The following is a 23,957-nucleotide window of genomic DNA, read 5'->3' as shown; positions in this document are numbered from 1 at the left end:
TAGATGTTTGGACCAGTAACCTAACCGGCATTTGTGACTGACTGTGTTCAAAACACTTTTAATTGAAGTCACCTGACATAAAACACAAGCCACATGAGCCACTTCTCAAAGTCATTTGATGGGACCACCCACTAACGAGCATTGACATACATAGTCCTATCATATTGGATTAAACACAACATGGTTTTGATAGCAAGTACACGGACCACCTTGTATATGAGGTCCCAATGTGATATAAAAGCCTTCTTTCCAGCTGTTTCTATACTTACATGAACATGGTTTGGAATTGAGTGTTAACATGCTTGCTTCGCAGGAGGTTAGTGTGGAGAAGTAACAAAGTGTGTTGCCCTGTGCACTACTTTTAATGTTTTATTCTGACAGCTTCTGTGGTTATAAGTCTTAAACTCTTGTTTCCTGGCTCGTAACAGTGTGCCCGTGTGGTTATGAAGCAGTAGTTCATGAACAGTAGCCTGCCTGTCCAAAAACAGGATATTTCAAAAGGCAGTTGGCATTAACTCAAACCTTCAAATTGTTTTTGTACTGTACAATGAAATGCTAGGGACCATAATTTTTTTAACCCTTTAAATACAATATAATATAGCTTTGATACTTTTTTGTATATAGGGGAATCTGACATCTTTTTACATTTAAAGAAATTACTAATCTCATTCAGTGATATTAAATTATAGCAAATTGTGATTAATTGTAGCAAGTTTTATAACGCCATATTTAGGACAATCTGTGCTACCAGTATACCACTCAAATAGAAGCCAGTGATCCACTGACTCTCAATGAAAAGGTGGGTAAAATGTTTTATCCTACCCTGATTAACTCCAGAATAATGGTTGGTAAAACTGGTATTAATGTTTAGGAGGCATTATTAGGCAAATTAGTAGAAATTATTAGATTAACACAAGAATGTCTTTTTACTTCACCAAATATCAGCACTGAGAAAGGGTTTCAATGTTCTTTCAATTTTAGCTTTGTTTGGTGCCGTGCTGGACAGGGGAATTTCAAAATGCTTTTATGTCATGGAGAAAAACAACATGATTTCCCATACATTCAAGTTTATCTCAATTCATGTTTTTACCTTGTCTTTTCTTTCCTCAAACCCTCATACATTGGTTAATTTTCCAGAACCTTCTCTGAGATTTTCTGCTTTCTTGCAATGACAGGGAGAGAGAGAACTGGAGCTGAAAGCAAGTCTAGTCACACTTCGAAGATTGATAGTTCAAATTAGCCAATTAGTTCTGGTTATCTGAAATTAACTGATTTTACTGTAACAAAATAATCCATTTATATTTTGTGCTACCTTAAAAACATTATGTTAAATAAAACTGTGAAGAAAATTACGTTATAAATGAGTTTTTAAATAAGACTTCAAGGTACTTACCTTGAAAAGCGATAACAAGTAGGTAAAAAAAAAGAATGTTGGATGAAAAAGAACATCAGTTTTCAAAAAAAACTTTCTTAAGGTTTATTTCATTTTTCTACCTGTTGCACACATCTTTCAAGAACTTTGATTTGTTGATACAAAAATCTGTACATGTCAAACAATAAGAAACGGCATCTACGACTTCTGCCAAAGAACATAATTCATTCAAGCAAACATTTCTAAATAGAACTACACATCCCGCCATCAGTCCAGATCTTTTTCTTTATCACAGCCCGATGAGCTGCCTCATGGCCTTTGTCAGTCCAAGAACAATGTTCATAGCACCTTTATAGGAGGTCTACCTGGACAAAGTATAGAACCTAAAAACTGTGTTCTGGTAGACTATGTCTTTAACAAGGACAAATTTCACATTCTTTTTGGTTTTCTACTGGGACTTGTTTCTGCATGATAGACAGCAGGCCTTTCTGTAGTACCAGTGTGTGCAGAGTTTCACTTTCAAAACAAGAGCACAGTTTGCAGTGGCTTTGTCCTGACACGCGTCATCTGTGGAGGAAGAAGAAAGGTGGTCACTTTTTCATACACACCGAATGCAACAAACTAGACGGTGCTCCAAGCAAAATGTTCTTCTACTTTCAGAATGTGTTCCCCCCACGAAAATCTCCACAGTCTTCACTAAGATTTTTTGTTTTGTGTGTGTTGCGGCACAGTGTACCTGGAGCTTCAGTAGGGCAAGGCTGAACTTCACATATCTGCCTGGACTCTGGCTTAAGTCCCGATTCACAGCTGTGACTGATCTCTTCCCCTTGGTAGCATTTCACCTCACGCACCTTCACACCACTCCCACAGGTCTTACTGCACTGCAGCAGGAAGGAGAAAGTGCCCACAAAACACAAAAAACAAACAGGTTCTGCGATCAAATGAAACTCCACAGAAACATTTGGTGGATGGGATTAGATATGCTGTTGACAGATACTCACTTTTTGGTCCTAACTGAATATTTAAAATGACAGCTTAGAAAGAGAAGAGCCTTATAAATAGAAGAAATGACACTTTCAGATTGCCTTCAGTTCTGGACCAAAACTCTAAAAGTCACCAGTTTGATACCAAACCTTTTTTCTTTTGCTGGAGTCTGAGTTCTTTAGCAACAGATGATTATAAATATTTATTTTATAGTTTTTTTATAGTGTCTTTAAATTGAAGAATCATCCCCTCTCCCTGTGGAAGAAATCTAATATTATTCCCACTCCAGAAACTGCCAGGCCAAGCCTCAACAATTATGGACCACTTGCTCTCACATCTCTCCAACAAAAAGTCTAAAGAGTGAACAGTCTATCAGCATCTCGACCAAGCAAAGACGATTGTAAGGATCCTATGTGTTGATTTTTTCTCTGCTTTTAATTCAATACAACCACTACCTTGGATGGAAAAACTCTCAAAGAACTTCACTTTAAATAGTAATTTAATCAGATGGGTCCTAGACTGTTAATAAATAGATCCCTACTGGCCCACTAACACCTCTTCCAGCAGGAACCTTTGCTTTCCCAGGAGGTCTCCCATCCAGATACTGACCAGGCTCACACCTGCTTAGCTTCAGTGGGTTGCCAGTAGTGAGGTACAGGGTGATATACTGTAGCTGCTGGCATAACATGTAGCAACAGAACACGGACGTACTGTACCTGTGACCAGGATGTAGTGAACCATTTGGAGCAGGGTCTCTCGAAACAGGCTGCCTCTACCTCTGGTTTCTTTGTAGGGTCACAGCTCTGCTCTGGGAACTCCTTGAAGACCCCATTCTCCAGCCCAGCACAGATCACCAGCCGAGTTTTAACACCCCGCCCACAGGTGGCATTGCACTGAAACATCCCCACAAACACCATTAAACGTGGCACCTCTGTTAAAGTTATAAACACTACCCACTGGAAAACCCCCCAAAAAACTATTTCTTCAAAATTGCAATTCTTGATATCCTTTTCCATAACATTACATACGAAAGTCAGCAAACTGGAAGCCACTAGACTGATCCAGCTCATTTGGTTGCTAGTGAATAATTAATCAGAGGTTCTCATCAGACCATTTTGTGAAAGAAGTTTATGAAGTAGTTGACTTCTATTACTTGCAACCCTATAGAAACAAGCAGTGATCTTCTATATAAGAAAACAACTGAAAACTGTCTGATGTACAATAAATATGTAAAACAAAACCACATGATGTGTAAAGGTTCATCTATTATTCAGTACCTTCTCCCATTCCTGCTCCACCCAATGGGCTGGGCAGTTCCTGTCTCCACAGGGATACACCGCCAGGGGCTTGAGGGACAGGTCACACTGTATGTCGGAGATAACGTTGCCATCGCTGTTCTTGCACACCACATAGCGCGTCATCCGTCCCTCGCCACAGGGCCCTGAGCACTTCGAGGAACAGTCCGGGAGAGAGGGAGAGAGCACCGTTTCACTCCGACACGGATACGACAGACTCCGCTTATTCAAGGGAGACCGTGGAATAAAAAGGTGTTTTTCCTTTGGCGAGAGTAGCTACGAATTTACACTCTGAAACCTCTGTTTTTGAGGAAAAAAAATAGTATTACTCATTTAAAAACATTTGTTTTGAAATAACTGTATTAGAATAAATGCCTGTAGTTTTCCTGTTTATTTTGTAATAAAATACAGCTCTGTTTATTTTATACAGCTTTTTTTGTTCATCTTTATCATGGGTGCCAATAACTTTTTGAGCCCACTGTATATGCTAGGATACCTTAAATAAATCTGCAACTCATGACGGCGTGTCCCAATACACATTTTCAAGTTCCCAAAGGCTTCCGGTGAGCCTAAAAGCTTCTTTTATGGTACAGAAATCATTCAATGCACTGCTTCAAAACAGCATGACTCACGGGACCCCAGTCGGACACTGTCCACCTCCTGTCACAGGGGGAGCCCTCACACTCCTTCTCACTCGCGGGCTTGGACGCCTCATCGCACAGCCACGTCTCCATGGAACAGCGAACCTCCCGCCTCATGAGGCCCCTCCCTCCGCACCTCGCTGAGCACTGCAGCCCACAGGCACACGACAGTCACACAAGTCACTCAAGCACGTGACCACAAAAACCAAGTTTTACTTTGCTGTCCTAAAACCTTTTGGAGGACACTGTGTGTTGTGTAAATGGGGTACCTAGTATGTCATAAGGTTACATAATTAACGGTTTTTATTGCCTGTGGAGAACTTTAATATTCATGTATATTTAAAGGAATTTTTTAATGTCATGAGCCTTCTTGAAAGTCGTAACATTTGATTAAGAGACATCTTAAATGAAGCAAAAAAACACTCAACATTATTTCTATTGAGGCCTCACCTAAGGTAATATTTTTGAAGTCTTTCATGATACAGCATAATATAATTTAGCGTTAACATTGTATCCAATACAATGTAAAGAAATGACCACAGGAAGCCTCAGAAGTGCAACTGTACCTCTGACCATTCGGAGATCTCCCACTGAGGCCCACAGCTCTTGTTCTTACACGGTTTGCGTGCCATAGGCCTCTGGAGGTTTGCGGCCTCGCACAGATCGTCGTAGACAGAGCTGTCAAACCCCGGTGCCATCATCTTCCAGCAACGCACTCCCCGGAACTGGTAGCCTTCCCCACAGGTTCGCGAGCACTCACTCCACCTGCTGGTCTCCCACCTGTTACAGAGGCTTATGGATTGAAAGGGAAACAGCACCCGACAGCCAAGAAGCCTCATCAGCCACTACAGTGTCACTGTAAAGTCACCCAAGTTCCAAAACGTACAAAGCTTTGGTCTAACAGTTTGTGCTTGAAAACCGTTGCTAATGATAGTCAATATACAGTATATGATGAAATAACAGGCCAATAAAATTAGACGAGTACAACCAATTTGATTATTCTAATAAACTGACTGTTGCTTTGGAAAAGAATGAGCTTGAAAAGGATGTTTGAAATGCTACCAATAGCCTTAAATATAATACTGCTGTTTTTCCATTTTATCGTGCCTAGTTTATTATGCTGTACTGTATTGCTTACTGCACCATAAGAACTTGTCTTTCATTTAGAAAATTTGTAAACTTTGTAATAATGGTGCTATTTTAAGATGTATTCATAATAGTTTGTAATACTTTTTAATAATTTGTAATACTTTGTACTATTCTTATTGGAACACTCGTAAATCTTCTTGGATGAAAGCATCAGCCAAATTAAGAACCAAGAAACATATCTGTCTCAGTTCTCATTGTACCTTGTTCGCCCCCTCTGTGGACAATAAGGAAACAAGAACCTTACTGAAGATACAAAGAAAAATACTGTTACAGATCAAAATTAGAACCATTCCTTAGTGCAGACATGGACTTCTACGTATATTTTCTTCAGAAGGAGGCACTACACTGCATAATTGTTAACAATGAATCTCCCTATACTGCTTCTGCTGTGAAGACTCTAGTTTTCAGTGGTTCTAGTCCAGCAAGTTTCAGCAGTTCTAACAGATATCTAATGACACCCTTTTCATTTTAGGCTGACCTCGGAGGGCACTCTTTCCCTGTGCAGAATTCGTGAGTGGGCTCTGGCCTTGCCAAGGCATCACAGTAGTTTTCGTCAACCTCCACTCCATCATAGCGAACACACATAGCGTAAGAGGTGCTTATTCCTGCGGGAAATTAAGATTTTTTTTTTAGCATGATAAATTTTCACTTTTGTTTAAAATCAGGATATTGATTCTGTGGAACAATCCTTGTAGGAAGAAAGTCTGCAGGTCTGACAACATAAACCCTACAATTTAGTTCTGGATCAATGAATCCCATCAATTATTAAACACTCTGTTATATACATATTGCTAGCAATCAACACAAGGTATTAGAGAAGTTTGCCTTCTGCGTCTGCTTTTGTCATTTATGCATAACCAAACTTTTTATCCAAAAAGGACAATCATTTTTTATCTCAATGGCATCCGGAAGGACAAAGGAATGGTGAGGGGCTCGCCTCAATGATATTGAGGAAAAGAACGGACAAAATCTGCTGCTCCAGTAAAGCTTTTCTGACACAACCCTGGAGGACATTTCCCTAATTCAATACACTCTTTGGCCAGAAAGGTTTTCAGCACTTGCACGAACACAGTTACTGATCTGCCAACTGGAGAAGGCTTTACTTATGAAAGATACACATGTTCACAAAGGCTCTTTCTGTAGACAGCAGTAAGAAAATAAGTGTGGAGTACTGTATATGCCAGGATGTATGGTGTGGTAAATAGATGCACCTGTAGTACATGTTGAACTGCAGGGTGCATGCGCGGATACCTTCCATCTGTACATGTCTGCCAGGCTGATGTCATGATCTACTGATTCCACCTCAAATTCGTTGCTAGGGAGACAGGAGAGAGAAGATGGACATATGAACAGAATGAGAATCTTCTTCATTTTTCACTTCAGACAATTTAGCACATCTGCAATACTGTAAGCAAAGTAAGACCTACTGCTACGTCAGTGCCAAAGGATAACAAATCACATATTTGGCTTCCTTAAAGAAAAGCATGCACTAAATACGAATGAAAATTGCAAAGGATTTTGCCAAAGGAATATTTAGAGTACCATAAGCAAGAGAGAAAATGTTGACATAATACCTATATCCAGCTATCATACAAGGTGTTGCCCTCAACTAGCTTACCTCTCCGTTTTGGGTGCCTGTACGGGTTCCACTTGATGAAGATTAAGTAAACTGAGCCTCTGTGAGGAGGTGGAGTTCAGCAGAGAGAGCTTCAGTTCTGGAGTATTTTTGTAAGAGACGCCTCCATCAGGACCCATCTCGAGCTCAGGGGTCAGAATCCCCGTATAGCCTTCCAGGGACAGGTTGTTGTCTAGTGAGGCACTGGAGTTTTGAAGGCCAAGCTGTGCCTCAGGGCTCCCTGCATTGGGATAGACAGAGTTGCGTCCTGAGCTATGGTCCCCTCAAACTCTCAGATGTGGAAACGGTGCCTAAGGATGGACTCTTTAAAGGGGGCTTAGGAGCATGAGGTGTTTTGTTTTGATCCCACAGATCAAATTAGAGTCACAAGGAAAATGATGATAATTTTGTACTTCAGTGGATAAAGACAAATTAGTTAAACTTTAACTTTCCCTTTTATACAGCCATGAGGCTCAAATCTAAGCCCTTAAAAGATTAAAAATCTTCTTGAAATAGGCAGGGGGTATCCTCCACACATTTGACGGGGCACTAACCCTAGCCAAAATCAAACCTTGGAATCATGTTCCATGAGAAAATACCATACATGCATCTAGATTCTACACGTCCTCCCCTTGTACCAAAATACCTTTTCTATTTGCAAAGTTATCATACAAAACACAATTGACCCTTCAGCTGGAACCTTTAATCCAGACCCACCCACCAATAAACTAACCACCTAATCTAAGATGCAGATAAATATCCAATGGAACAAGTAATAGGTTCATGTCATGCTGAAAAGAGAAGAAAGGAAACAACGTTTCGGCTGTGGAGCCTTCTTCAGGTGTGCACTAAGCAGTAGGTCTTACTTTGCTCACACCCGAAGAAGACTCCACAGCCGAAACGTTGTGTTTCCTTTCTTCTCTTTTCAGCATGGAATGAACCTATTACTTGTTCCTTTGCAGCCTACGCATGCAGACACAGCTACCCAACCTGATAAATATCCAATTGCACACACAGTCTATACAGTATATGACCCCAGTGACCATTTCAAGATCACCCAAAGACCGTCGTGCTTGTCTGGCAACATCTTTTAGAAGACCGGCCTCTGAACAGACAGTTCAGAACGGTGAAGATCAAGGACTTCACCAAGCCAACAGCCTCTCATTTTTACATCTCTAATACATGACCACACTGAACTTTACGTCTTTGGCACTGCATTCCTTCACAGGGATTCAAGAACTCCCATAGCATTGAAAGCCAAACCTATCCTTAAACTTGGCTCACATACTCAGTGATTGATTCTCTTTCTATTCTCTCTTTTCATGTATAAATATATATCTTCCACAATTCCCCTGGAACACTTTTCCAGTGATACTTCAATTCCCCCAACTCATCTTCCCAACCCCAACCTACTTCCTCACATTCCTGATCTCTCTCTCATTACCACACACAAATTAAGATGTTTGTTTTCTTTTCTCTATTTATTTTCAGTGTGGAATTTACTAATTTCCTTTGAAGCTCTCATGCTGACTCACGCTGACACATCTCTCCACTCCTACCTCTTCGCAGTACTTTAAAATGTCAAAATTATAATTACAAGCACAGAAAAACATCATTTTGTTATAACAAGTAACCATTATAATAATTTGTAGTCTTCAACAGAAGCAAGTCCCTGCAGAAAATGCCTTTTCATCAATGTCAATAATGTCAACATGACCTGGTAAGAATCATAGTAAGCCCATAGTATCCAATAATCACATAGGGTAAAAAATGGTACTACATCCATGAATGGACACCAGTCCTGTACACAAGGATAATTTAGTAGTGCCAATCAACCTAGCCTGCATATCTTTGAAGGTTATGAGGATAGTGGAGCTTCTCAGTGAAAGCCCATACTTGAACCAGGAACCCAAGAAATCAAAGTAGGCAGCGCTAACCACCACCCCATCTCTTTTTACCAAGAGCACATGATCGTTTCAAAAGAAAAAGCTAAATCCTAGTGCAGTCGCATATTTGACGAACCAGGGAAGAGATAATCGGGTAAATGCTCAGCAAAACTTGTTTCTTCTTCATGTCCCTGGAACCCAGGTAAAGCCAATAAGGTTTCCACTTACCATAGCTGGTAGGTCCTCCATGGTCCTCCATCTTGTTTTCTACTTTGTTTTCAAAGAACTTGTTAACAGACTTGAAGAAGACGAAGCCAGGAATACTGGAGAGATTGAGAGGGGCCTGCAGCTCCCAAACCAACCCTTCCTGGTCTAGATGGGCTCCTGGGGCGTTGTCAGAGGCCAGCGGAGGAGTGCGATTTCTATATCTGTACTCCTCTCCATCGCTGATCTCATTGTTGTCATACGAGAGCTCCACTGATATGTTGTTGAAGTTCCCAGTGGGGCCAGCCTTGTCCTGCTCTGGCTGCAGGCCCACACTATTCCCAGTATTTGCCACAGCATCTGAAAGGCCTGTCTCTGTCCTTGGAGGCACTGTCCTGAGCTCCGGGGAGGTGGGCACTGTGTACTCATATGTGATATGAGGCATCTTTCCATTTAAGTTATAATACTTGAAACAGAAAAACAGATCTGTCAGTGCAAAATGACCTGTGTCAAGATCAATCTAAATGTCTATAAATCCCAGATGTTCAGGGAAAATACATTTTGTGTAAAAAGCCCTGCCACTTTTAGTATATGGGTTACCTACCATCACATTGAGACCTTGATTGGTGGGTCCCTGTGCAATGATGTACTCAAATCCATCGGATCTGAGGCTGGAGGGCCTCCTGTACTTGAAAATGGTGCCTGCCACGTGGAAGTTCCTGGGATTGTCAATTACCGTGTTCCCATTAAAGAAGAACTGTCCCGCTTCATCTGAGAGCGCTAGGAGAGGTGAGAAAATGCTAAACATTGTTTAAAGGTAAACATTTGGTATGACAGCCAACAAACAGAGCAATATAAATGTCTCTGTACCACAGGGACAGACCAGATACTGTTTGCATTTCTGGGCATGTTGTTGCTGATGATGTGGAATCATGATATTACAATTTACCTGTTATCAATCATGTTGTTCTTTCTGCTTATCTGTACAAATCGGAAACATCAACCCCAAAGCTGAAGACTACAAAAATAAAAGAACTTTGTTTTAAAGCCTTGCTGCGTTTACATCTTTTTCCTGTCCTTAATCATTAATATAATTTTGAAAGTAGAGTGTAGATTGGGCTCTGTGATCTAGATGTTGCAAGTCCCTGGACCAGAAGATTCCCCAAGAAGTAGCATCGTTTCTGCACTGTCAGAAAAGGGCTGGGATTAACTGCCCAGGGTTTTCTTTGCAAACCAGCAACTTTGCAGGCACCTGTAAGCTTGCCATGACATCACTGAGGGACAGGCCTCCACCTGGTGCTGAATCTCCCGTACATCACTACAGAGCTTGCTCAATGACTCAATGGGAGGATGAGCTTGAGGAGCCAATCTGAACTTCCTCAGGGATTGTCACTGTGAACTGAGACATGTCTGGCGATTCACAATCAGTTGGATATAGCTTTAAAACAATTGGGAATTCTATTGGTGAGAAACCCAAAAGGAAATGTATATATATATATTTTACTGTGTGTGTTTCTAAGCTTTTCTTTGCACTTTCAGAGTTTCATACAACTACCTGATCTTCAATATGCATATATTGCTTGACTTAAGATAAAAACTCATCTTCTCAGTTTTCTTGATGTATGATTTATAGAATTTAGTTAGATAAGATTCCCATTTAAAAGATAAAACACCTCCTGCAATTCTGAATCTGCAGAATCTGTGACATTATGGAGTAGCTGGATGTGGACTTTTCATTCTGTGTTAAGGTCTAAATATATTTATGTCCTCTTCACAACATGATATTTATGGTATAGAAACAAAGGAGCTTGTTTGTGCTACCGTACAGTATGTCTCTAGAGTACATAATGTGCCTATGAATGCCTGAGCTTTAGTGCTTTAGAGCTGTAGAATGAGAATGATGGTGTTTCACTGTTCAGCTCTTCAAAGAGCCTTTTGTGATAAACTTATTTAAAAACTACTGAACTGTGCTGTCTTGCATCCCTACATTATCTACAGCCTGAAGTGCAGGCGCCCCCTAGTGCTGTACAGAAGGAATGATAACTATGATCCTAGCAGGACATAACTGGCTTCATTACATTAAAGTGCCTTGGAAGTTATTAGATTCTCCTTTGTACAGGCTTACATAAAATAATTAGGCAGTTACCTAAGATGTTTTCTGTCTTTCTTCGTTCAATGATCTGGATGTCTGTTGCTCCTGCTGGGATGTTGGTTATAAAGTGGTAACCTAGGTAAAGACAAAAGTCATTATGGACAGTAATACTAATTTCAATACTTGAATTGAAACAACTATAATGGCTCTCTCTTTAATATGTCTAGTTTAAAATACAAAATGTTAAAACCTCCTGAAGCATCATACATTTCCAATTAAGAAATTCATAATACTATTTATTTTAGAAAAAAACTTGCTTCATTACCACTGTACAGATCTCTTAGGTTCTTGATACATTTAGTTCCCTCTTCTGGGGTAGGCTTACTGATGTTAGAAAGAACTGAGCATGACCTGAAATATGGGTTTACAACAGCAAAACTGACATAGAGACTCCCAAGTGAATCATAAGGTAAAGGTGCTAGCCTGTGCACGAGCTGAACTCTACGATTATGGGTTTGAGTCTGGGCCACGTCACTAGCCGACTGTGACTGGGGTTCCCCAAGCGGTGGCTCACAGTTGGTAGAGTCCTGCCAATAGTACTGTAGGTACTTAGTCCAGCAGGACTCTCTTGGCTCTTAACAAGAGTGACCAGTGCCTCCTGGGCACTTGCAGGCATTTTGTGCTGTCAGTAAGAGAGTAAGGTAAGTGTCTTTCCTCCGATGAGCACAGAAACTCTCTCTTTGGCCCGTGCGATTTGTTAAAAAGACCAAAGGTCAATACCTACACATTCTCATTCATCCCTGTACGCAGTAGCAGATAAAAGATAAATACACAATTCCAGTCTGGGTGGTTACAACAGAAAAAGACAGGTATTCTTAAATTATTTATTGAGTGAAAACAAATTAGCAGTGCATACAAAAAGATTTACCATATACGATCCCTAATTCATTTAAGTACATTTGATCAGATCAGTATAATACACAAAGCCTTACAACCTCTTGTTTCCCCATGTAAGGTATACCTAACTGTGCGATTCCTTTTCGGTACGATCCTGAAATGCGGCAGCACGATCCACCATCTCCTCCACACACTCCACACTTGTCCACAGTTTTCCTGGAATACAGCTTTCCGTCACAGCCCACCATCTACAAGAGCACGCAGAAAAGGGTGAAGTCTTCTTGACGGGTCTCTTCTCCCCTGGAGCCTCCCGATTTACGAAGCGCCCGGGAAGCCCAAATCTCCTGTCTAAATACACGCACCCAAGGCAGCCCGGCCTTACCTCACACTTCCCCTCGATGCAGACTCCTTGATGGATGCCATCCCTACAGTTCGTGCCGTCATGGGCGGGGACCAGCAGCTGTCTCTCCCCGCTGGTGGTAGTGCACTGAAGGTCACAGGGCTTGTTCGAGATGTTGATGTAGTCGTCTGAGCAGTGGGGTTCAGAGCACAAGCACCTAAATCAGAGATCTCCAGCCCTAGTGGCGGAACACCCCTGCGCACTGTTTTTCCTTCCAGCTGAGCTCCCAACTCATTTAATTGAGACCTTAATTTCCTTAACGGGTTTCTTGATCAGCTATTGTCAGCTGAAAACAATTTAAAAGGCCTAGTTAAACACATTATTACTTCAATAGCTTCAGTTGGGTATCTGAAAGCCCCGCTGGAACAAAAACCCAAGGAAACAGAAATTCTCAGTGCAGAAATTCTCAAGTCTATATCATTGTTGAGACCCTTAAAGACCTCCTTTAAAATGTACTCCTTTTTTATCAACTCTTGAAGAATACTGAGATTTCTTATTCTTTATTGAAAATGTAAGGTAACTTTGCTTTATCCGTGAAGCTTAAATGCCACCTTGTATTTCAAAGTGCTTAACCATTTGTCTGCTCAACAGGATTAGAAAAGTAGAAACAGGTTTATTTTCGATGATTATTAAACCAATTAAGGGGTCATCATTTAGAATTACAGACCACGACAATTATACTTTCACAGCATTTTTTCAGTGACAAGGTGAAGTTATTCAACTTATACAACTTACAACCTAGGAGTTTTAAGATGTGCAGTTTTAGTAATGCATTAATTGCAGAAGGATATACAGACCCACGTGTGCTGGATTTTTAACAAACAATCCTGTCATGATGAAATAGTTTACCTGGATAGAGAGGGACCCAGGTATAATGTTTTCTGCCAAAAGATTTAGCATTGAAAGACGAGCACTGCTGCTGTTTAAAACTGATCCCATTGTTAGGGCATAGCTGAAAACACAAAGAGATACATAAAAGGACAGAAATGAAGTGTGTTCTACACATATTTGGAGACTCTTTCATCCCTAATCTGTTAAATACATAGAGGTTTGTCGAGCTGGGGAGGGAGGAAAAAGAAAAGCCTTTACGGTTTTTATAATGTTTGGTTGGGATTGTAATTAAAACCTACTGTAGACCATAATCAAACAAACAACATAAAACATACAAAGGCTGATTAGCTTCAGGAAGCGGTTTTGGTTTTGCATTGCATTCTGAACTCTTCATGGATACAAGCTCCATCCTTTACCTCTGGGACCATATCAGTCTCTTAAATTTGACCTAGCCTTGATATGCTTTTGTTACACCAAACCAAATGCTATGACAAAATACATTTGTTTTCAGATTATACAACTGTATAGAGTTTAGCACTAAAACATGCTGACAAAAATGCCCGTTCATTCACAATATAGTAGTGAAGATAAAATGATTCAGGCATCACAGATTAAATATGAAGGCAAGGTAGAACCTGTACTCTCATATCTGCAGACACTCTGAAATTGCCACTACTGCTCTGTTCAGTATCACACTTACTGTACATGTTTCTTAAACCACTACCTGATTTTGGCAGAGCTGATACTGCTTGGAAGATCCAACACAGATGGTGCTGTTGACATTTTGCATTGCAATGAGCCTGGAAAAAAAAGAAGAATTTATTGCAAAAACTGTGTTTTGCTTCTGGTTTAAAAAAAAGAAACCCCTTTCCTCCCCTTTAGCATAAAGTGGAACTACCACAGAATTGAGCAATTTTTGCTAACCATTGTGAACTGGCAGGATTCCAATGAAGTACAAGTGAATAAAAAGGCAATAATTGCTTTCTTTTCACAAAACATGTTTGTCTGCAGCATCATTTCTGCATTTGGCATCTCAAGCATTGGACCAATGCGGAAAAGTGTTAAATGTTTCATGCCTGTAACCCCCATCCAGACAGCAGATGTTGTACTTTCCCAGGCTTTCTCAGCACTATAATGAAACACTCCCAAGCATCGCCCAGATGATGGTTGCTTCCTTTTTTTTTTTACTGCTCAAGGGAGTGCTAATGGAAGCCAGCTGTGACCTAAGTCCTGGAGTTATCAAACAAGGAATATCCCACATCAAGCCAGACTTCATATGTTTTCATATGAAGTTATTTACAAAATACATTACCATTGGTGATCTAAAGGGCTGACTCCTGTCATCTGCATTGTGTCTGCATTCTGCATTATTTTATTTGTACTGATTAGAGCATGAAAAGCAGGTTCCCCTCCTCTCAAAAAATCTTATCTCCACTTCCCTCATATTTTGTCTAAAAGTCTGCTTTTCGTAGAACAAACGCTATGCTTGAACAAACACAGCAGTCTAAGTATGAGTGCTATACAGAACATTATAAAAAGGGAAATGCAAATGATAAAACTCCTCCCAAAGAGGTCATATACATAACATTAATATTTACAGTTATGATCCTCTGGATAATATTGCACATTTTGTTTTTGTTCTTCTAATTATTTCAAACATTTTCAGAACCCAAGAAAAGCACAAAATCATTGTGCAAAATCAACTTATGTGTGGCTGTCATTGTTGTTGTAATCCAATGGTCTCGCCATGAGCAAGAGCATGTGAAATGGCCCTTCCTGCTCACTAGTCAATGACGATTGTAATGCGATGTATGAGCAAATAAGTACAGAGGAGAAGACACTTCACCGCAGAAATGTTCCAACATGATCTCCATGTAGAGTTAACAAGTAAGTAGTATTTGTCGGCAAAACCATCTTGAAGCCGAGAGCAACATTTCTATTGGATTAAAAGAGATGTATTCACAAGCCTGCTTGTTTACAATGCAATAGGGCTGCTTTGCATCACCGGAACCTTTGTTACGTCGTTCTGAATCGCAGAATATAGCGCCGTGCATACCTGGAAATATTGTCTATTTCGTGATGTAAACGAAATGTTTTACATGTTACTGTGTACATTTTGCTTTCATTTTTGTTTGAAATGCACTCATTAATGCCGATTCTTTCTAACACCGAAATATACAGTAAAAACAGTGCTGCAGTTCACCTTTAAGCTAGGGGCTCTGGGGAGACTTTACCTCTGCTTCAAGCAGTGCCTTTCCTGGGAACGAACCCCTCCTCCACAGGAACGTGAGCAGGTGGACCATGAGCTCCATTCTCCCCACCACTTGGCAACCTCTTCAGCCTGGCTCTGGACATCCTCTCTCCCCTCACTACTGTCCTGGCAGAGACAAAGACACGGCTCGTCACACCCATCCACAATGCACTCAGGAGGGGGATCTCTCTTTTTCAGGAAATCACAAACCTCTACTCTCACCCCCTTAACCCATCACATTCCACTAGAAAATAGTTTTAGTCACATTTCAAGAAAATCAATGTTTATTTTATCAGGGGTCAAAAGTCAATCACAGACAAGGGGCGAATGGTCAAAATGTGGAGATTCAATTACTGGAGTACCACAGGGATCTGTATAAGGACCCCTACTCTTTATATATTTATAGATTAGATTTACAATGATTTATATAGCAATATATATAGCTATCCAACTAAAAATACAAAATGTTAAACACTAAAATAGAAGAGGCTACTCAGGAGAAAAAACGTAGATGTTTATGATAACACATCTTTTACCTACATCGTATAGACAATGTGGGGAAGCGATAAAAAGAATATCAAAATGTTACAATATATAGCTAGACATAACAATAGAACTGATGAGAATAAAGTAAACAGGAGTCAAAATATGACATGTATGACACTGAAAAGAGATCTATGTTCGTGAGCAAATTGTTTTTTACCAATGAAAGTATGCAGAACTTACTTCTCTTGGAATGAGCTTATAACGTCTGAGACAACATAGAGCAAGAACCTTTCTTTTGTTTTCCTTTTGTGATTTAGGTAATGATGACAACTATTAATCAGAGCTATAAGATATATTTTTTAGAATATTCTGTGTGGTTGGGGTAGCTTTAATATATAGCATGGCTCCCTCATTACTCTCATGAAGCAAGACATTTTGCATCCTTGTGGGAGATGTTTCTGGGAGACCCAGGGCTTCAAAAGAAGCATTTCGTCTGTTGTGTGAATAATGCTCTGGGTTTCTTCGGCACTCACAGACCACAACACAACAGGTTGATCCTTTACAGTGGATCCTTGGATCCTTCGACCTCTTCCAGTGTTTTCAGCAATTTTCCAAGGCAAACACTAGTTTCCAGAACACTAGGCAAAACAGCTCCTCACTCGGGTGCCCTACTGTAACTGCCTTTTGTGTACAACTTTGGTGATCTACTGCACTTCTACAGTTCATTCACAAATTTTACATTATTGAGTGTAATAGAAGTAGCTATGAGAACGAAGAACCAGTCTTAGTAGTAGTCCCTTGAAATTCCAAAGCAAGTTTTTCACCATTTCCAGTCTCCTTTTTGTTTTTGATAAAATATCTCATCTATGTTGGTGTCATTTCATTGCAGAAGTAGACATGAGAGAAAACCTCCTCTCTCAGGTTACTAATGGAGAGGTTCAGAAAATACTGGCAAACCTGGATTAAATTTCTGATGTCACTGACACTCTGGGAAAGATGATGAAGCAATTTTCTGTGTGGATTATTAGCTGTTTCTTGTGTTTTTACTAATTTCCGTATGTACCTGAAAAAGGGAAGATGATAGTAGAAATTCCTTTATTTTGTATAAGTTCTACCTGTAACTCATTTAATTGTTAAAGAAAACATTTTTAAAAAGAAATAGACAAGAGGCCAACAGTGTTTCCACTGCAACCATTTGAAATATTGCAGTTGCCAATACTTTACAGAGTAGCTTGAAAATTATTCTGAATATACCATTTATATTATAACTCATTGAGCAATTACTTTCACCACTGTTGTCATAAACAAATCTCACTCATACTAAACCCAGTTCACTCCCAGACAATATCTAATCAAGACACTTTATTTCAACAAGGCCTCCTATTCTCACCAGAAGTGGGAGAGTACTTTTGTGTGTGTTAAATCTGTGGTATGAGGGAAAAGAAGCACTGCAGAGAGACACTTCAATACAGTTCATAAGAACTTCAGGTGTGATTTTCCCACTGGAAGCTGTCTGTAGTCTGGAATGGTAAACAAGCTCTGCATTGCAAAGGCAGCATACTCTGTTCACCAAACCAATTTAAAAAAGCCATGGGGCAAATGAAATATCTGTCTCATTACTTGACAAAGAGCAGGCAAATTTGTGCCAAACAAACAGGGTTTGATCCCGACATGCCGCCTGCAAATGCTAATTCAATTCATGCACAGGTGCTTCAAGTTATTTCTTGAAGAACGTTAATCCGCTGCAGACGTTTGGAGTCTGGATGTAAAGAAGCACAGCGGCATACACACCCCAGCCCGCGGAAATAGCTTCTTTCTCTGGCTCAATATACCTTATCGTGACATCAAGTCGAATTTTTGAATGCACCTGACTAATGAGCAACTGGATGACTCCATTCACGTCAACCTCACAACTTATAATCTGTATTACAAAGTGCAAGGTACAAAGCATGCAGTGTCAAGCCCTTCATATAAATTAGGATATGTCTACAGTTTTTAAAAAATAATATATAATACTGCAATTGCAATAGATATCTGACCTATTGTAACTAATGCTTTACGACGTGGGTGGATTTTAGTTTTCATAACTAATTAGCCTCCATTTGAAATGAATTCTGGAGATCTGTGTGTCTTTTTGGGGGATTTTCCAAAGCAGTCTTTTTCAGTACTAGAAAATAAAACCTTGGGATACAGCGATGTGACCACACTGCCTAAACAAAAGTATCTGATCATGTCATGTAACTAAACAAAAGATTAATTTGATATCCGTTCCCTTTGATGGCATAGATACATCAGTCCTTTAAAAATATTTAACATGGATTCGACAACAAACTATTAACAAATGGTTAATAATATATACTGGCTAAAATATCATTTTTTATCTTAAAAGAAAATATAAACCTCAGACTCTTATCAATGACCCTAAAATCTGTGCCTTATGTATCTCCCTACATGTATTTGCACAACACTGATATTTCATTAAGCAAAGATAAGTATTATTTCTCTCACAAGCTTAAGTAAGTATATCTCACATGTTTCAGTCCTTAAATCCATATTGAAGGAATTATATGACCCACAGAAAATCCAACAATCAGGTTTTAAAATATAATATGCCAGTCCTGCAGGATTCCATATTATGCGATATTGGGGAAGTGGTCATTCCTCACAGTTTAAGCTATACGAAACAAGGAAAAGGTGCTTCATGTTAATGTGTTTTCTTAGAGTCCCAAGAGAAAACACAAATCTACCCCAACCTAATGTTTTATTTAGTCATGGTGTAAAAGTAGAGACATTATGGCTTAGATCTGAAACAGAGCATACGTCTGGCCGTGAATCTCCTCTCTTTTCGAACAAAGACAAGCCAAGATAAAAAGCTTTGACATGACTCTGGTGAGTTAGAGAGTGAATCCGTCAGTTGGAGAGGGGGAGGCAGGGGAAGACAGAGGTGGAGGTGGAACACAGACACTTAAATGAGAGCCAGATGAAAGGGCGAGCGCTTGTGCTTAAATTAACCTGACTCTTCTTGTCTAGACATCACGTTAATCTCTCCCTCCAACCCTGGTATCAGGGAACATTAACGGCACTTAGAAGCTCGAGTCTGGCAGCCACTCAAGCAAGTTTTTGGCTGTTTCTGACCTGGCCTATCCATTTCTCAGATATTATCTTGATAGCGAAAGAAACACATCCACAGATCACTCCTATGCAAAAACAACAAGCAGAAAAAAGCAAACCCAAAAAACTGATATTTTAACCAATAGTCAATTCATATTTGAGGTTTTTAACCTTTGCACATGCTTGGTGTCAGATGATATGACACATGCTCTTAACCTTTTGCAGATGTTTTGCAGCTTTTACTTTAATGTAATGGTAGTAATGGGAGAAACAGAGTAATGGTAGAAGGCAGAAGTTCCAGTGAGTTGGTGTGTCACTGGAAAGGGACAACTAAAGGTGAATTCCATGTGGAAAAGCAGAATAAACATTTTTGCTATTACATTGTTTTTCCTTTCTTCGTTTCAACCTTGAAATAACCTTTACTCATTTCTTTACTTAATGTATGTACTGTATTTGATTTTCTAGGAGATCAATGAAAGTATACAAAGATACAAAAACAAGTAAAGAAAATGTTTTGCCAAAGATCACTTTTGAGAGTTCTGTTGCACTACTCAGGCACCTTACTGTTGTGAAAGACAGACTACAATTTGAATTAAATTTTTGGTCGCTTTTTGATTCCTCCTGTGTGATCATTTTACAATCCTCATTCAAAGATCAATTTCAGGAAACAAGGAGAACACACACACTTACTTTGACATTTCTGTATTTGAAGAGCAGTATAATTAATTCACTAGCATTACCTTGTTCTCTAAGAATAACAACGCCCCAAAATTAGGTGAAAGGTTTAGGAGTGTTTTCACAATAAAATTTGGCTTAACCCGTTTATCTGAGGGCGAACCTCAGGAGACGAGAAGGCTGGGACCCCCATGCAGAGTGAGGAGTGGAGGTGGGATACAGAAAGACGCATGTGAGGAAGAAAAGGGGATCACGTATAGTATTTATAGTGTTTTCGGACAGGAAATGACATCAAGAATGATTAAGACACCTGAGGCTGATAGAACTTCATTGTTGTCATCCCACTCGGACTTTCGTTATAATCTCCATAAAAAAACGTATTCCCAGAATCCATTTCTTAACATCTTATAACATTCACTCCATTCTTTTCCCCCTCATAAACTCTGCCAACAATTCCTAGCACTTTTATAGGTCTCCTTTAAGACTTGCACGTAAAAAAAAATTACAACCACTTTTATCAAATCTGGAACCAAATTTATTCTGGCAGAGTCAGTCCACAAATCTTTTAGTACATGGTTTCAAGAGACTCAATAAATACCATTTACAGTATATCTAAACAGAGATAAGAAAATGTCCCTATAAGGCACAGTACTCTATAAGTAACAGTTCTAGCGTAACTTCTAGTTTAAGGAGTCCATCTTTTATAAGAATAGCAACACCTACTCTAGCTACGAATAGACTTTACACTTTGAGGTTGCACAAATAAAAATAATGAAGAAACCTCTTGATGTCATTACTTACAAAGCTAAGAAACATCCTTCAGCCAATCTCTTCACATCTACAGAGGACATCGAGTCTATCCAAACAAGACTCAGCATGCCTGTGTTTTGTGTCTGGGTATGAGGAAAACGTAACCTCATAGCTACTGGGGAACACAGACATGTTGTGTTTTTTTTATCATGATTGGGCATTAAGATCTCAATGTTTACCACCTAGTGAGTTAGACCTCCATATACAAAAGACAAAGTAGATAAAACTGTGACTGCTAGTTTTAAGACTACCACATCAAGACACGCCCAGTATAAACTGAAGTCATGTGAAATAAAACCATGCTCAGTTACAGAGTCAGTCGGAACTAAACAACAGCCAATGCCCCATTTCTTAAAATCTAAGTATTTTAGCAATTCAGAACTGATTTTTTTCCTTTACCTACATAGATAAAGACAGTAATTTAACCATCAATCAATTTGTAAATGTGAATATATTAAGTATTCTTTAAGCATTAAGTATATGGGCGTAAAAAAACACATAATTCATAGGAAAGGTTTAGCCACTTATCATCTTGTTTGACAACAAATGTCTTCATTTATAACATTAAATGCTAATATCTGAACACACATAATCTTTTATATACGTTATGTACTGCTGTCTTTACAAAGATTGCTAACAAACTGATCACTCTAATACTATTTTTGTAAAACAGCTTAAAAGAAATGGTTAGAAACTGCACATTAGCGCCATTTGTTACGTCTGAAGCTAATAAAATCTCCTTAATTGCATGACTTGTTGCGCCCAGGTATCATCTTTCAGGCCAAATGAACGTCCTCCTCACTCTTCCTAGGTCTCACGCCTGAGCAGTATTTGCACAGGCGGTCTATGGCTAATTGCTCGTTCTTGTAAATTCAAATTCCAAGTCAACAAAACTAATCAATGCACAAAGCAAAACTTCCGAAAGTATATTTGTTGCTGTTGTCAGACTTGCAAGTAAAATGTAATATGAAAAATCTCAAGGCAGATTAAAGCAAACACGTTTAACACGTATTATTGCCCACACAGGGCAATAATAAACTCAAAATGTGCGACAATAACGAAAATATTTTAATTTCGTATAAAAATCTGCAATTCATGTTTCCGTCCTGTTGTCATCCAATTCATTTCATCCAGAACATGCAAAGTGTGCAATACCATATTCTCAGAAAAGCGAGACCATTTAAAAAGCTGATATGCAAATAAAAAGACAATACATTTTACATCGCCAATATCAAAATTTGCAGATGTTGATACTTTGTGTAATATTTAAAATGCTTATGCAGCAACGGCTACAATAAATATTAGTTATTTTTATACCGGAATCTACAAGAAAAATAATTTCTCCACACATGAACAGTATGCTAATTTGACTGAATTAGGTATTTATTTTCATTAAACGCACGTCCACTTTGTGTAAATCCCTGCCTGTCGCTCCAGTCTCATTAACCAAAGCCTACTGGACCACGAAGCCCCCTTCTAATAACGTTCAGCCACTTCAACAACTTTGAAAATTCCAGGGAGACATTAAGACTCCAGCTGGGCTTTGATCTCTAAGCTTAAAGACCACAAAAAAGAAAAAAAGGTAATGCATAAAAAAGTTTTAAAAAAACCTGTGAGCGCTTAACAACTGATATAACCAAAAAGAACTACCTGGTGCCGTGGACCAAATCGCATTTAAAGTCTTTTAAAAATTCTAATACCTGAACTGCATTCTGTTAAATACGTTTAACATTCAGTTTCACATCCTCTGGATACTGTTAAAATGTCACATTCTTTTTTATTAAATAGTTAAATGAACATAGACCTTTACTGATCATATGTGCCAGGAAAGAAACTCACCAGACTACATACAAAAGCTTATATTGCAATGGAACGAAATCAAGAGTGGGATTTACCTTAAAACTGGTGTTAGATGTTTTCCCAAAAGTTCCGAAAAGTAAGAGTGCAAAACGAATAAGAATAAAGCCAGATCTTGCCTTCCCAAAACAGTGCATGGTTCATTTGAGAGCAAGGATGCCTCTCCCCTTAACCTCAGCCACAACTCAAAAGGAGGCTAGCACAAAAAAAGTTCTAATGAGGAAAAAAACCTAGATACACTAATGGCTTTACAACCTGCTGGCTTGGAGGAAAAGGGGGCTGGTCACACTGACTTTTGATTGACGTGGTAGACTCGAGGAACTTAGCACGTTGCCATCGTTTCTGCGGTATGTGTGTGCGCCGTGAGTCTCGGACTTACAGATCTCCGTCCGAGCTCTAGCATTTGTGAGGCAAGGCGTTAGTAGCTAAGGTTGGTGGGGCGGATGCTTCCCACCTCTACAGCGTAGTTTTTTGGCTTCCGCCGCTAGCAGCTCAACAGGACAAACCTTGATTGCACGGTGGCAGAGTCCAAAATGGCAGGTCAAGCGTTCAGCTCCAAAGGCCCCCGACCTCTTGACATTTTAAAGCCCACTTTGAGGCGTCTGTTCATTTTTTCTCCCCAAATGAATCAAACGTAAAACAACACAATCTAACACTTAATCATTTCAGCCAGAAAAAAAAAAACATAATTAGTGACTAGTGTACATAAATAATTGTAGTCTTGGTATCATTAAAGGCACATGCTGTCGATAAAAAGCATTCTTTTGCGCGGAGGTTTACTATTTTTTTAAGGCCAAACTAAAACAAATGTCAAGGGGTTCTATACTGAACCTGCAACACACAGCATCCCAGTAACAACGTCTTTATTAAATACCATAGACTTCAAAGGAAATCACATCTTGGTTATGCACGTTTTAAAGCCTTTTTGAAGTAAAACATTTTTCTCGCACAGTTGTTGATCCTCACTAGATAAATGTAGCACCAGAGGACCTAAAACAACAGCACATTTCCATCTCTTTATTCACTTGCGTCATTCATAGGGTATCAGAAATGCACACTAAGATTGTTTTTTACTGTGTAGCATGTTTGTAAATGTGAAACGTTTTGGCATATTCATATACTTTCAGAGATGAATTTAAGTATTATGAAAAATGACAGCTGTCTTTGGAAGATAAAATGTTTGTGCAATAAGATAATGGCAGAAGAACAAGCCAATGGCTGTTGCCAATTGACAGTGTCACATCAAACCCTAGAGGTCACATGTTAGCACTGTACTGATGCTCCTAAAACAGACTGAAAAAGGTTAACCCTTTACATACCTCCACCAGGGCAGAGTGGTGGCACTGTGGCTAAGGATCTGTGCCTGTGGCTGGAAAGTTACTGGTTCAAATCCTGTGGCTG

At 39.4% G+C, this 23,957-nt stretch overlaps 1 protein-coding gene across 2 annotated transcripts; it reads right to left on the bottom strand.

Annotated features, from left to right (window-relative positions):
• Nucleotides 1-1,481: 1,481 nt before the first annotated feature.
• Nucleotides 1,482-22,869, bottom strand: LOC102689407 (ADAMTS-like protein 2). Of its 2 annotated transcripts, XM_015355040.2 has the most exons (18): nt 22,595-22,869; nt 15,601-15,743; nt 14,091-14,166; nt 13,385-13,487; nt 12,518-12,663; nt 12,260-12,383; nt 11,293-11,373; nt 9,751-9,926; nt 9,171-9,612; nt 7,060-7,297; nt 6,653-6,756; nt 5,920-6,046; nt 4,859-5,072; nt 4,284-4,439; nt 3,634-3,804; nt 3,073-3,249; nt 2,109-2,253; nt 1,482-1,939 (listed from the first exon to the last, which is right to left on the bottom strand). In XM_015355040.2, the coding sequence occupies exons 1-18, from the start codon at nt 22,691-22,693 to the stop codon at nt 1,821-1,823; spliced, it is 2,841 nt and encodes a 946-aa protein (XP_015210526.2). In that variant the 5' UTR covers nt 22,694-22,869; the 3' UTR covers nt 1,482-1,820. The 2 variants fall into 2 exon arrangements, with proteins under 2 accessions (XP_015210526.2, XP_015210527.2); XM_015355041.2 differs by lacking the exon at nt 22,595-22,869 and having other exon boundaries at nt 12,265-12,383; nt 15,601-15,690.
• Nucleotides 22,870-23,957: the final 1,088 nt, after the last annotated feature.

Source organism: Lepisosteus oculatus, chromosome 9 (genome assembly GCF_040954835.1).
Source record: "Lepisosteus oculatus isolate fLepOcu1 chromosome 9, fLepOcu1.hap2, whole genome shotgun sequence".
NCBI classification, from domain to species: Eukaryota; Metazoa; Chordata; class Actinopteri; order Semionotiformes; family Lepisosteidae; genus Lepisosteus; species Lepisosteus oculatus.
The sequence above is the reverse complement of the archived record's forward strand: the minus strand, read 5'-3'. Positions and strand labels throughout refer to the sequence as shown.